General features: G+C 45.9%; 1 protein-coding gene and 1 long non-coding RNA gene across 16 annotated transcripts in view; one reads left to right on the top strand and one right to left on the bottom strand.

The window, feature by feature from the left end:
• On the bottom strand, window positions 6,216-7,974 carry LOC106505444. The gene is made up of 2 exons (XR_001299881.2): window positions 7,797-7,974; window positions 6,216-6,276 (listed from the first exon to the last, which is right to left on the bottom strand). It is a non-coding gene; the product is annotated as an uncharacterized LOC106505444 (long non-coding RNA).
• SPAG9 (sperm associated antigen 9) overlaps window positions 9,801-14,151 on the top strand; it is a 144,961-nt gene continuing 140,610 nt past the window's right edge. For 6 of the 15 annotated variants that reach the window (XM_021067194.1, XM_021067205.1, XM_021067199.1 and 3 more), the window contains exon 1: window positions 9,874-10,373. In XM_021067194.1, the coding sequence (XP_020922853.1) occupies window positions 10,071-10,373 (303 nt within the window). In that variant the 5' untranslated portion in view covers window positions 9,874-10,070. Of the gene's footprint in view, window positions 10,374-14,151 lie in introns of all 15 variants that reach the window. The other 9 variants (XM_021067198.1, XM_021067200.1, XM_021067204.1 and 6 more) reach the window with 8 other exon arrangements.

Genomic DNA, 14,151 nt, shown 5'->3' with positions numbered 1-14,151 from the left:
CCAGGCTAGGGACTGAATGAGAGCTGCAGCTGCTGACCTACACCACAGCTACAGCAACACCAGATCTGTGCGGCATATTCAGCCTATACCACAGCTCACAGCAATGCCGGATCCTTAACCCACTGAGTGAGGACAGGATTGAACCTGTATCCTCATGGATACTAGTCAGATTCGCTTCTGCTGAGACACTGATGCTGGGAAGATGTTACCGGAATCTGAGTTCTTGTTTGCAAAGCCAAAGAATGAACTTTGTGAACACACAGGCAGCAAGCAAGCAAACTCTTTATCATAATAGGAAAGCAAATAGCTCCAAGGGCTGCTGGGAGCTGGGGGAAGAGGCCCTGCTCTCTATTGTCCTATAGGGGTTTTTATCCTTTAAAGATGGGAAGGTACCAATGTGGGGTCCAGAAAAATGTGGTCTTCTCTCATTGGCCTTGCCCAGTTACCTATATCAGTCCTTGTCCAATAGGGGTTTTGGAGGTGGAAATGTCCCATAAATTTTATGATTTTTTTTTTTTTTTGTCCTTTGTCCTTTTAGGGCCACGCCTGTGGCATGTGGAGTTTCCCAGACTAGGGGTCTAATCAGAGCTGTAGCCACTGGTCTACACCACAGCCACAGCAACGCCAGATCCGAGCCATGTCTGTGACCTACATCACAGCTCATGGCAATGCCGGATCCTTAACCCACTGAGCGAGGCCAGGGATCGAACCCACAACCTCATGGTTCCTAGTAGGATTCATTTCCACTGGGCCATGACAGGAACTCCAAATTTTACAATTTCTTTGTGCTTCTCTTCCCTTAGACTGAGGCATCCTTCCTCCCATTCCTTTTCTATCAATTGAGGAGTCAGAGATTAAGGTCCCTGTGGGTGTAGGTATACTTTCTATAGTAAACAAGGCCTGTGGGGATGTTACTCTCTGGAGTCCTTAAGCCACAAGTGTTAATCAACAGCCATGTCAAAGAAGGCATCAAAGCCATGCTCCTACACTGACTACCTGAGTTAGTATTCTGCCTCAGTCCTCCCTTCTAGAGTTGGGGACTCTAACTGCGGGGAAAGGGGGCGACAACTGCTGTGACTGCTTCCTGCTGAAAAGGGGCATCATTGGGGGAAGCAGTTAGGTCTCCACGCATGGGATGGTTGAGTGGGCTTCGATATATTACATTGGATACCCCTTCTATCACAATTTGAAGGTTGATAGCTTTTAATAGGGATGTAATGAAGTGAGAAATACAATTAATTATACAGGATCCAAATGAAAGGATCAAGATCACAATGATGACCATGATGAGCAAGTATTTCCACCAGGAGGAGGAGACCAATAAGCTCCAGAGGGCAGCTCTAAAAGCTGGAGCCAGATCAGACATCTTATGAATCTGCTGCTGGAGATCTCTCAGGGAATCAGACACATTCTGTGAGTAATCAGAAATATAGCCACAACATTCAGGTTTTTTTTTTGTCTTTTTGCCTTTTCTTGGGCCGTTCCCGTAGCATATGGAGGTTCCCAGGCTAGGGGTCGAATCAGAGCTGTAGCCACCAGCCTACGCCAGAGCCACAGCAATGTGGGATCGGAGTGCGTCTGTGACCCACACCACAGCTCACGGCAATGCCGGATCCTTAACCCAATGAGCAAGGCCAGGGATCGAACATGCAACCTCATGGTTCCTAGTTGGATTCGTTAACCACTGCATCACGATGGGAACTCCAACATTCAGATTTTATAATAGCACAGGTATCTCCTTGAGTTGCAGTGAGTACATCTAAGCCCATTCGGTTTTGCAGTACTACTTTTCTTATTTGTTGTTCCACATTTAGGGTAGAAATAGCTTCTGCAGTATCCTTAAGAGCTTGTTAAGTAAAATTAGTTAAGGCTTCCACCCGCAGCATTTTGTCTGTGTTTCCCAATGAAGGCACAAATTTCGCTGCTAAGTAAGTATACCAGTGGGACACTGTCCTGGCTCATCTAGCATGTAAATAGGGAAGATTGGCTGGTGCTTGGCTCAGAGTTTTCATAATGCTGCCCTGAGCAAAAGCCGATCCCAGAGTGCAGCGTCCTACCCATCCTGGGGGCAGCCAAGGCCACAGATTAGTTCCACGTATCCAGTAAGTTTCATGTGGGGCCAGCCAATGTACTCCAGGATTAAATCTCGTCTGTTCCAGCCCCCCAAGGCCAACATATTGTTTATTTTGCTCCCAGCAACTAGATGTGGGCTAGGTTAAAAAACTCTTTTCAGGAGTGATCCACATATACTGATCCCACATTTGATAAAATTGACTAAAATACCTATAACCTGTATGACTTCACTGATTTTTCTGGCTGGTCATGAAATAATTTGTATGCTGTCTCCTTAGTCAGCATATAATTGAAAGTTACCTTATGTCTTTGTGAGGAGTATGATTTATGGCACCACCTTACCTTTAAAATTAATTTACTCAATTAAATTTATTCTAAACTTAGTCCCTACCATGTGCAAAATACTTTTCTCAGTATCTACTTCCCACACACCTTGCATCAATTTCTGTATCCATATTAGTCTGCCCCTTATTTTGCCATCCAGAGCAACAAGCTAAAGACAGTCATTCTTTTCCCTTAATAAAATGCACTCCTTATGCCTTCTTTACTGAAAGCACACACATTCTACTTTTCTAAAGCAACCACGGACTGTCTTCTATAATTTCTAAAAATGCATGTTTTTCTTATAGAGACCATCTCAGGGTGGCACTAAACATATTGATTAATAGTCTTAAATACCTTTAGTTTCTCTGTTTAGTAACTGATGTCTCAGTGTCTCATTTGACTTCTATTAAACCAAGGTGCAATAAGATATTATACTTAATGTTGATAACTGTAATGACATGTCTCTATTAATTAGATCAACACACTTCAATTCTAATATAAGATAGTAATTTAATACTGAATATTCCCCAGTTTACATGAACCTAACAATTAATTCTGGCCAGTTAGTTCCCTTCCATATTTTGAGAGTTTATATATGTGAAGTCTTAGACAAGGGAATGCAGAAAAAAGGCATCTTTTATATCTGATACAGTAAACCAGGCTGCTGTTTCTGGAATTTGTGAGAGGAGAGTATAGGGGTTAGGCACCACTGTATGCCATGGGAACACTGCCTCATTTATTAGACGAAGGTCTTGCACTAGGCGCCAAGCCCCATTAGGCGTTTGGACTCCCAATATAGTGGTGTTTCAGGGGCTGTTACATTTCATTAATAATCCTTGTTCCTTTAGGTTTCTTATAATTGGGATAAGTCCCTGTCATACCTCAGATCTCAGAGGATCCTGCTTTTGGCAAGGAAATAAATAATTTTGATCTTTAAGAGTTATTTCCACTGGTTGAGCATTTTTTGCTCTTCCTATCTTTCCTCCAATGGCCCAGACTCCTGGGTTAATATCTACTTCCATTGAAGGGAGACATAAACCTTAACTGGGGAGTTCCCCTTGTGGCGCAGTGGTTAATGAATCTGACTAGGAACCATGAGGTTGCGGGCTCTATCCATGCTCTTGCTCAGCAGGTTAAGGATACGGCATTGCCGTGAGCTGTGGTGTAGGCTGCAGACGAGGCTCAGATCCTGCATTGCTGTGGCTCTGGCATAGGCCAGCGGCTATGGCTCCGATTAGATCCCTAGCCTGGGAACCTCCATATGCCGCGGGAGCGGCCCAAGAAATGGCAAAGACAAAACAACAACAACAAAGCCTTAATTGGGCTCCACTGTCATGTGACTTGAGGCTTTAACCTTTGACAAAATATCTCTTCTTAAAGGAGGAGTTGGGCTCTGGAACAATCAGAAAAGCATGAGAGAAGAAAATGGACTCCCAGTCACAACTCAAAGGCTGTATAAAGAATCTTGTAACTGGCTTGCCGGGAATACCACGAATTGTGGCAGATTTATTTGGGGGGGGGGTGCCCAGGGTTGGAAAGCCACCAAAGAGGTAGCTCTCGAATCCAGGAGGAAGTTGATAGGCTGTCCTCCTACATTTAGAGTCACCAAGGGCTCCTGAGTGGTGATAAGGGCAGGAGCCAATATGGAAAGCCTCGGGTCCTGTCAGTTTTGATCTTGGGCCTGAGGGGTCAGCCCCAGGGGACCTTAGTCTTTGGGGGCAGTCTCTCTTCTAGTGACCTCCCCTACATATGGGACACAGCCTAGATGGTGGGGTCTGAGCCTTGGGGCATTCCCATTTAAAGTGTCCCTCTTTTCCATAGAGGAAACAGGCTCCGGCCTTAGGTCTCTGCCCTAGTCCTCTCACCTTGGAAGCTCCCAGGTTGACTCCCTGTAGTGCCATAACTAGAGCCTCAGCCTTTTCTGTCTCTCCTCTTATTCTCCTTTTGTTTTCCTGGTCCCAATTATAATATACTCAAATTGTTACTTTTTTTTTTTTTGGTCTTTTTTATATTTTCTAGGGCTGCACCCATAGCATGTGGAGGTTCCCAGGCTAGGAGTCCAGTTGGAGCTGTAGCCTGTGGCCTATGCCACAGCCACAGCAACTTGGGATCTGAGCCTCATCTGTGACCCACACCACAGCTCACTGCAACACCAGATTCTTAACCTACTAAGCAAGGCCAGGGAGTAACCTACTGAGCAAGGCCAGGGAGCAAACCTGAAACCTCATCATTCCTAGTTGGATTCGTTAACCACTGAGCCATGACGGGAACTCTGAATTGTTACTCTAAGGAGGTGCTCCAGGTCCTGACCAGGGCCAAAAGCCAATTTTTGGAGCTTTCTTTGCATATCTGGTGCTGATTGAGTTATAAATTTTTCTTTAAGAATTATTTGGAAAAAAAAATATGTTCAGAGCTGAACATGAGGTTGCAGGTTCGACCCCTAGCCTTGCTCAGTGGGTCAAGGATCCTGTGTTGCTGTGGCTGTGGCTGTGGCTGGCAGCTGTAGCTCCGATTTGATCCCTAGCCTGGCAACCTCCACACACCATGGGAGCAGCCCTAAAAAGCAAAAAAAGAATTATTTGGCCTCCACTGATTCTGAGTCTATTGGTATAAGCTTTCTCAATGCCTCTGAGTCTTTCCCTTTTTTGTTTTGTTTCATTTTTACTTTGTGGGGCTGCACCCACAGTATGTGGAAGTTCCCAGGCTAGGGGTTGAATCATAGCTACAGCTGTCAGCCTACGCCACAGCCACAGCAACGCAGGATCTGAGCCATGTCTGTGACCTACACCACAGCTCATGGCAATGCCGGATCCTTAACCCACTGAGCAAGGCCAGGGATTGAACCAGCAACCTCATAGTTCCTATTCAGATTTGTTCCCACTGAGCCACGACAGGAACTCCTCAATGTCTCGCTGAGTCTTTCTAAGAAAGCCAATGGACTTCCTCGTTCCCCTTGACAAACCTCCAATAGTTTGGAGTAGTTAATGGGCTTTACTTTTGCAGCTTTTAGTCCCTAACAATACAAGTAATAAAGTGATTTCTATGCCAATTGTCTTTATCCCCCTCATTAGCAGATAAATTAGGATTGCTCATAGGAACCACCTGACACCCTGTGGGGAATCTTGTTTGTTCCTCTTCTGATCTGTCTCTGGCATTTATAGCATACCGCTCATCTCCCCAGTCTTGAGCATTTTCTAAGACTTTATCTGTTTTAGTAGTACCATGGCATCCTTCCAGGATAACTCAAAGGACTGCGTGAGACCCTGAGAGACCTCGATATATCTATCTGCGTTGTCAGCAAAATTTCCCAAATCTGTTTTTATCTGCTTTAAGTCCTGAAGTGAAAAAGGCACATGGATCTGTATCAATCCCCATTTTTGTTTGCTACATCTTGTAATGGGAGTAAAGAGGGATATAACTTTGGCACTGGAGAGGGGAGAGGAGGAGTCTTGGGCAGTATTGGAGAAGGCTGATTAACTTCGGGTGGGCCTGACACAATTGGGCCAGGACATGGTGGCCATCTAGGTCCTGAGGGAGGTGGCATCACCCGCTGGGGAAGTCCACAAGCCTTCTTCAGTTCAGTGTCGTTCCCTCATTGTAAAGAACATAAGGCATCTCTGACCATCTCCCTTCTCATCTACAAAATAGCTCTAATTGGAGAACAGTAATATAACCTAGAGCGTCTTCAGATTGCCATCGCTCCCCGTCTGACAGGTGATATAGTGGGCAGGCTTTCATGCAAAAGAAAATTAAATGTTTCTTTCTCCGAGTCTGAGGGTTAAACTTTTTCCAGTTTTTTTTTTTTTTTTTTTTTTTAAAGGCACATGTCAGAGGAGTTGCTATTGAAGTGTGTACCAGGCTTGAGGATGTGGCTCCCATCTGAAAAAGAGAAAAGAACAGAATCCAGCTCCTATTGTCCTTTCTCGATTATGTGAGGTGTCCCCTCTCTTATACAGAGCAGTTAGACGTTAGTGGTCAAGAGTCCCATCTGACCTTAGGCTGACTGGAATTAACCACTCCTTACCAGTGTAGCCTCTTTTTCTGTCCCTGCCCATTGCCTGTCTCTGGACAGAGGTGAAGAAAACTCAGGCATGCAGGCCCTGTCCTGAGCTTCAGAATCCTAGGATGTTCACTCTGACATGCCCTCTATTTATATATGTTAGGAAAGTTCCTAAGCCACAGTTAATGGGTAAATTGGATGAACCAGCTGCCGGTTTCTCCAACCAGGGTGAAAGAAAATAGCAAAAAGCAAAACTGACTATGCCTGGCTCTGAGACTAAACACTTGGCCTAATTTGGATGAATACTAGTTATGAACTCCTTCTCCCTCACAGGAATGGTAATAACTCAGGGTAGTCTTACCATCTAGAGGTCTATTTCTTTTGCCCCCGCAGCTCCATTTGAGGTAGTGGCAAAGGAAATGATAAAGGATCGCATTAGTTGAACCCTTTAAAGGACTCCTAAGGAGATTGGGCATTGTTTGACAAGAAGAATATAACAATGACTGATCCCAGCATAGGGGACAAGGCTGAAGTCACATAAGAGGGGGTAATAATTGGCCTAAAGCCCAAGGGGGTGCTGAACTGGCTAAAAATAGCAAGGGATAAAAGACTGTAAGTACGATATAATGGGATGGACTTATAATTCAAGGGGAACTCCCTAAATTTAGAGAACTGGATTATGAGGACTTTTGTCCATATAGCCCTTAACGTCCCCCCCCACACACACACACAGTGCAAGGGGTCTCTTTGTGTCTTGTCCTCTTAGGGATGCCACTAAAAGATTTCCATCAAAATTTGGACTCCAGCCACTCAACTAACATCACTTACTGTAAAACGCTAGCTCCTAGGAAGCATTTTAGGAGGAAAGCAGAGGAAGGAAGAGAAAGGTGGAGATGAGAGTCCCGTAAGGCGTCAGGGATGGCTACTTTAAACCCTTCATCACCCTTCAAGAATTCACAAAAAACAACACTTTTGTTCCTCACCTGCCATTCAACAATTGCTAACCTTCAGAAATGTAGTAAACTGTGACTTCCCAAATGCTTTAGAAACACTATAGACTACATAGAGAGGCGATTTCGGGGTGTGGGAAAGGGAATGAAAGTTTGCCTCATGATGCTTTGTCCATCTCTGGTCGTCTCCCTCTTGGGACACCCCGTTTGGCATACGGCAGGATGGTATAAACCCCTGACTGGACTCTTGGCCCAACTGGACTCAGGAGGGCTGCCTTTTAGCTGTATGAGGTTGCTTAGGAGCTTCAGTGGAACCACGGTGTGGGACTCTGCACTCGATTTGTGTTCAGGACACGTCTCAGGCTTGGATGCTCATTCACACACTCACCCTCCTCTCAGAGGCAAACGAAACTGAATAAAGTAGAAAGTGCAAGCTTGCTGCTGCTTACCTGGTGAGCGATGGTGTACTGGATTGGATCCTGGATGAGCCCCCAAAAGATGATGCTGGAAAGATGTTACCAGAATCTGAGTTGTTTGCAAAGCTGTGGAATGAACTTCGTGAACACAAAGGCAGCAAGCAAAGTCTTTACTGTAATAGGAAAGCAAATAGCTCCCAGGGCTGCTGGGGGTGGGTGGGTGGGGGGAAGAGGCCCTGCTCTCTACTGTCCTATAGGGGTTTTTATCCTTTAAAGATGGGGGTTTCCAACCTGGGGTCCAGAAAAATGTGGTTTTCTCTCATTGGCCTTGCCCAGTTACCTATATCAGTCCTTGTCCAACAGGGGTTTTAGAGGTGGAAATGTCCCATAAGTCTTATAACTTCTTCGCCCTTTTCTTCCCTTAGACTGAGGCACACTTCCTCTCATTTCTTTTCTGTCAATTGAGGAGGGGGTTAGAGATTAAGGTCCATGTGGGTGTAGGTACACTTTTTATAGCAAACAAGGCCTGTGAGGATGTTGCTCTGGAGTCCTTAAACCACAAATGTTAATCAATAGCCATATCAAAGAATGCATCAAAGCTCATGCGCCTATGCTGACTACCTGAGTTAGTATTCTGCCTCAACACGTCGGAACTCCAGGCTTAGTATCTTCATTTTTGTCATTTTGAGTTTATAGCTTGGCCTGTGAGGATGTTGCTCTGGAGTCCTTAAACCACAAATGTTAATCAATAGCCATATCAAAGAATGCATCAAAGCTCATGCGCCTATGCTGACTACTTGAGTTAGTATTCTGCCTCAACACGTCGGAACTCCAGGCTTAGTATCTTCATTTTTGTCATTTTGAGTTTATAGCTTAGCTAACCTCCTTACTGCTTTTGTGAGTCTCCAAGTGGGTCTAAATTTGGGAAACTTTGGAGAACTAGTTTGTGCTTGATGGGGAGAACTTGAACTTTAAATACCAAGTTGAGGGTATTTATGATCCCGAGAGGTAGCTGACTCCAGCGCTAAACCATTCTTTATCCAAGTTCTGCCAGCCCTACCCTATTCTTAGAGTAGAGGCCAGAGAACTTCTGAGTGACCTCCCCTGGAGATAAGGGGTTTTAAGAGTGTCTTCTACATTTGCGGAGGCTAAAAGAAGCACTGGGAAGTGATCCTTAACTCAGCCCTCCAGGGGTTTGGGTGTTGTGTCATTCCCCACACGTGATTCTTTACCAGGTGGTGGAAACCTCAAGTATAACAGGACTTACTCACTTCAGTGACTCCACCTCTTTCCTCTTCCACTCCCCAACCCCCTATTAGCCCGCCCCACCCCACTTCCTCAAGATTAGAGGAAAGGCGGGTGGCTGGAGCCAGGAAATGCCATGCTCCCAAGCTGGCCAGGAGAGGCAGAGAAAATTGTGTACGGGAAAGTGCAAGATGTGGTGTTCCAGTTTTATTCATCTCCAGGATGCCGCGCATGTCTTATGTTTAAGTTTTTCCTTAATCTACTTTTCCCCAAATAATTCTATCCTACTCAAGACCACCTTATCACTGAGGCAGACCTCGTCTCATTTAAGGTTGCTTTCTCTCTCTCTCTCTCTCTCTGTTTTCCACTTCTCTAGGTCGGGACTTCTCAGACATAATTGGTTTGAATCCCAGATTATCCTCCTTCCCGTTCTAGCTGTGTGACCTTGAGTGAACCCTAACTTTTCAGGGCCTACTTTCCTTGTCTGTGAAACGAAGGCCAAACTTCTACAGCACTAAGCCTGCTGTGAAGAACAAACGAGAAAACCCTCTATGAGCTGCAAAAAGTAATAAAATGTTAGCTATGCTAATTCTGGACTGCTAGTCACTCTTCCAGAACCCCTCCCTTTCCTCTGGGATTCGCCCAGCAAACCCCGCCCGGGGCAGCAGTTCTCGCCATCCTCTCTCGCAGACTTTCCCATTGGCGTACCAACGTCGCGCGGCGCCGAGTGTTGACGCCACGCCGCCTCCGCCGGCGCATAGTGACGCATTCGGCCCCGCCCCCGGCCTCGCCCGGCCTCCCGCGGGGCCCCGCCCTACAGGCCGACGCGGCGCGGGTACCGCCCCACGAGTGACGTGTGGCGCGCGCGGCCCGGCCGCCCCGGCAGTTGGTGCAGCGGCGGTTGGGCTGAGTGCGCTCGCCTCACCCCTCCCCTCCTACGGCCCCGGCCCCCACCCCGCCGGGCCCAGCCCCAGCCCTAGCTCCAGCGGCCCGTCCCGTACGGGCCCGAGTCGCTCCTTCAGCCGGTGACGCCCCGGGCAGGCAGGCCGCCCGCCCGCAACCATGGAGCTGGAGGACGGTGTGGTGTACCAGGAGGAGCCCGGTGGTTCCGGGGCCGTGATGTCTGAGAGGGTGTCCGGCCTGGCCGGCTCCATCTACCGCGAGTTCGAGAGGCTCATCGGGCGCTACGACGAGGAGGTGGTCAAGGAGCTGATGCCACTGGTGGTGGCCGTGCTGGAGAACCTGGACTCGGTGTTCGCGCAGGATCAGGAGCACCAGGTGGAGCTGGAGCTGCTGCGGGACGACAACGAGCAGCTTATCACCCAGTACGAGCGAGAGAAGGCGCTGCGCAAGCACGCTGAGGAGGTGAGGGCCGGCCGGCGGGGAGGGCGAGGGCTGGGCCTGAGGGCGGGCCGGGGTCACGGGTCTGTCCCGGGAGGAGAGGAGCGCCGCGCAGGTCTCCTGGGGGCGGGCCTGAGGCCGAGGCCCACCTGACTGAGCCCGGAGGCCGTGAGGTCGCGGAACCACCGGCCGGGTTTGGACCCTGAGGCAGGCTAGTGAGTGTCCAGAAGAGGGTGAGATGGGGGAGGAAGCCAGAGCCTGGCTTGAGGGCACCTCGGGTTGGCTGAGAGAGGAGTTTAGGGTGTCCGCTTGCCTGTTGTTTAGGGAAGTTTCCGACCACCGTGTGAGATAGACGGCGATTCAAACTTTTACCGTGGGCTGGGGAAGGGGGGCATTTAAACACTTCTGTCCTCAGTAACTTCCGCTGATTCCAGTACCTTTCCTGGGGGTTGCTGTTTTGGGAAGTTAGAGATCTCCCTCTTTCGGTCAGTTTCTTATTGACGTTTTAACCCTGTTGAGAAGGAGGGGTTTTTTTTGTTTTGTTTTATGTACCATGGTTGACACTTTGTCAACACTTAGATGTTGTATAGCAATACTCTAAATATAGAGAGTGTGCATTTTTATTTTATTGGTAGCCCACATCAAAGTATTCCTTCCTGTCAGGTGGTAACCTTGGACAGTTCCCTTTAAAAACTGATAAAGAGGATGGGAGCGCGGTGGGAGGCGGGTTGGAGGTGTAGATGACATCTGGCAACCCTTTTCATAGACTGCAGTTTACAGGTGCACTTGGCTGCCTTCTAACTTTTGCGCCTCAGCGGTGTGACCCCGGTGCCCTCATCTTGTGAACCTTTTGGATTTCTGGACTGCCAGTGGTACGAAGACATCTTCGTACCAAGATGTCTTTGACATCTTGAGACAGTTTAAGCATTTTAGTTTTCAGGCTGTGTTGGCGTTATTTCTCTGGAACTTAGTAGTTAATGCAGATGAAGTTAATCATCCTTGTTTCCTGAGCATCTAGCACAACTGGCTAAATACATGGTAATTGAAGGAAGCTAAATAATTATTGAGAGAATGACTTGAAGAAATGAAAGACAACAAAATATTTTCAGAAATATTTGAAAAACTTTAAGGATGTGAGATCTGTTTAGTAGCTAATTTCCTAACACTAAATAGTACAACCATGTAGACTTTTTGTCACATACGCCTTCGTACCAGGTCAGCTAGTTTTTTTCTTTTTTCTTAGGTTTGTATGATGATTTTTAGTTCTGATTTTGTGATCCATTTGTCTCACAGGATTGCCATTGAATTTGCCAAGGAAAATTTGCTTTATTTCAGGAGCATTTCCAAGTATATAGGGAAGAAGGTGTTGAAAAACAATCTAAGGATAGAATCACAATTTCCAGTAATTTATTAGCACTGTTTATGGCAGAGTTCATATACTCCTCATGAAACGACATGCTATATCTTCATGCTCAGACAGGCCCTTGCCAGTGTGTGGATGTACATGGAAAGACAGTGGAATTAACCAAATAAACACACAGGTGAGGAGCAGGCCCAGCATGACCTGTGACCACAGATAAAAGAAATGGATTCCTTCAGCCTTTTTTTTTTTTTTTTTTTCTTTTGTCTTTTTTAGGGTTGTACCCGCAGCATATGGAGGTTCTAAGGCTAGGGGTCTAATCAGAGCTGTAGCTGCCGGCCTAAGCCACAGCCACAGCAACGCCAGATCTGAGCCGTGCCTGTGACCTACACCACAGCTCACAGCAACACCAGATACTTGACCTACTGAGAGAAGCCAGGGATTGAACTCGAAACCTCATGGTTCCTAGTCGGATTTGTTTCTGCTGCACCACGATGGGAATTCCATCCCTTCAGCTTTAAACTCCTGTCAGTTCATGTAAACATGGGCAAAATGCCAGGGTCACACGTGCCAGGAAAACCATTTGCTACAGGTTGCGGAATCAGAGGATAAACTGACTGAGCTGCTAGACTGTGGACTATATATTAATTTCTTAAGTAAATAACTTATGGGGTTGTGGGATGGAAATCCTATAAAACTGGATTGTGATGATCATTGTACGACTATAAATGTAATAAATTCATTGAGTAATAAAAAAAAAGAAAAAATTAAGTAAATGACTTAAAAAGAAGATTATCCTGGAGTTCCTTGTGGTGCAGCAGATTAAGGATCTGGTGGTGTCACTGTAGCAGCTATGGTCACTACTCTGGCATGTATTCCATCCCTGGCCCAGGAACTGCCACATGCCATGGGCATGGCTTAAAAAAGAATAAAAATAGATTACCCAAAGACTTTATTTATAATTTATGCTTTTTCAAATACATCTATAAATCCTTTATAATGAAACCTTTGGGTAAAGGTTCATGACCTGAGAATAGAAAACATTGATGAAATGCTAGATAAGCCAACTTCCAGACCACAAACATAAAATCATCCTGTTAGCAATTTTCACTGGAGATCATAAAACAAGTTTTTTATCCAGTGCTCAGAAATTCAGTCTCTCTGGCTGATATGCAGAAGTGAATTCTGTGTTTAATTTTCTGTGAGTGCTTTGTTTGTGGCCTTTAATACAGAGACTGAGAGTCTGCTTTTATAGCAAAAATGCCTAGGTATTGACTGCTAGAGTGTTTGAAAGCGTGGAAATTGTCCATCATCAGAAAATGTAAAGTAAATTCTAAGCACCTTCGTGCAAATTTAGGAGGATGTTTTAATGATGAGGATGTTTTAGGAGGTGTGAATTCTCACAAGGAATCAGAAATTTAATATTTATTATAGTGACATTACTTAATTTGCATACGTTCTGCTTTTTTATTTTATCTGAAAAAAACTTTTTTTCCTTTTTTTGGTGTCCCTGCGGCATGTGGAGTTCCTGGGACAGGGGTAAGATCAGAGATGCAGTTGCGACCTGAGCCACAGCTGCTGCAGTGATGGATCCTGAACCCACTATGCTGGGCTGGGGATGGAACCAGTGTCCCAGCACTCCACAAGATGCCCATCGCCTCACAGCAGGGACTCCTATTTGAAATTTTTGTGTAAAATTAGCCTGCTGGTTTTGTGAGTCTGTAAATATAAACAGCCTGAAGGAGGGCTGAGTTGAGATAGATTTGTGAGCAGTTTCAAATGCTAATGGAGAAATCTGTCATTTTATTGCTCACCATTTTGGCCTTTGGGCTCCCTGCTTCAGCCATTTATTTTTTTTTCCATTCCTCAACCAAGTCCTGTCTGATATCTTTGCCAGTGCTATTTCCTTGACCTAGAATGCTTCTTCCTCAGAACTTCACCCTAGCTAGTTCCTCACTTTTAGCTCAGCTTATATTTCACTTCTTCAGCTAGACTTTCTGTCTACTTTACCCAGAGTAAGCCTTGTGAGTCTATGGAAAATTTATCTATAAATCGGTGATTTTAAAAAACATCTGGAGAGAGATGTTCTTGGGAAGAATATGTTAATGTTTTTTGTTTTTGTTTGTGTAAATTCTGATTCTTTTAAAATAGACATGATTTGTTTTGAATCGTTTAAAAAAGAAAACTTATGGAGTTCCTGTCATGGAGCAGCAGAAACGAATCCAACTAGGAACCATGAGGTTGCTGGTTCCATCCCTGGCTTCATTCAGTGGGTTAAGGATCTGGCATTGCCGTGAGCTGTGGTGTAGGTTGTAGATGCGGCTTGGATCCTGCGTTGCTGTGGCTCTGGTGTAGGCCAGCAGCTGTAGCTTCAATTGTACCCCTAGCCTGGGAACCTCCAATATGCTGGGGATGTCGCCCTAAAAAGCAAAAAAAAAAAAA

The sequence above is a fragment of the Sus scrofa genome, chromosome 12 (assembly GCF_000003025.6).
Source record: "Sus scrofa isolate TJ Tabasco breed Duroc chromosome 12, Sscrofa11.1, whole genome shotgun sequence".
In the NCBI taxonomy this organism is placed as follows: Eukaryota; Metazoa; Chordata; class Mammalia; order Artiodactyla; family Suidae; genus Sus; species Sus scrofa.
This window is presented reverse-complemented; position numbering and strand designations above follow the sequence as displayed.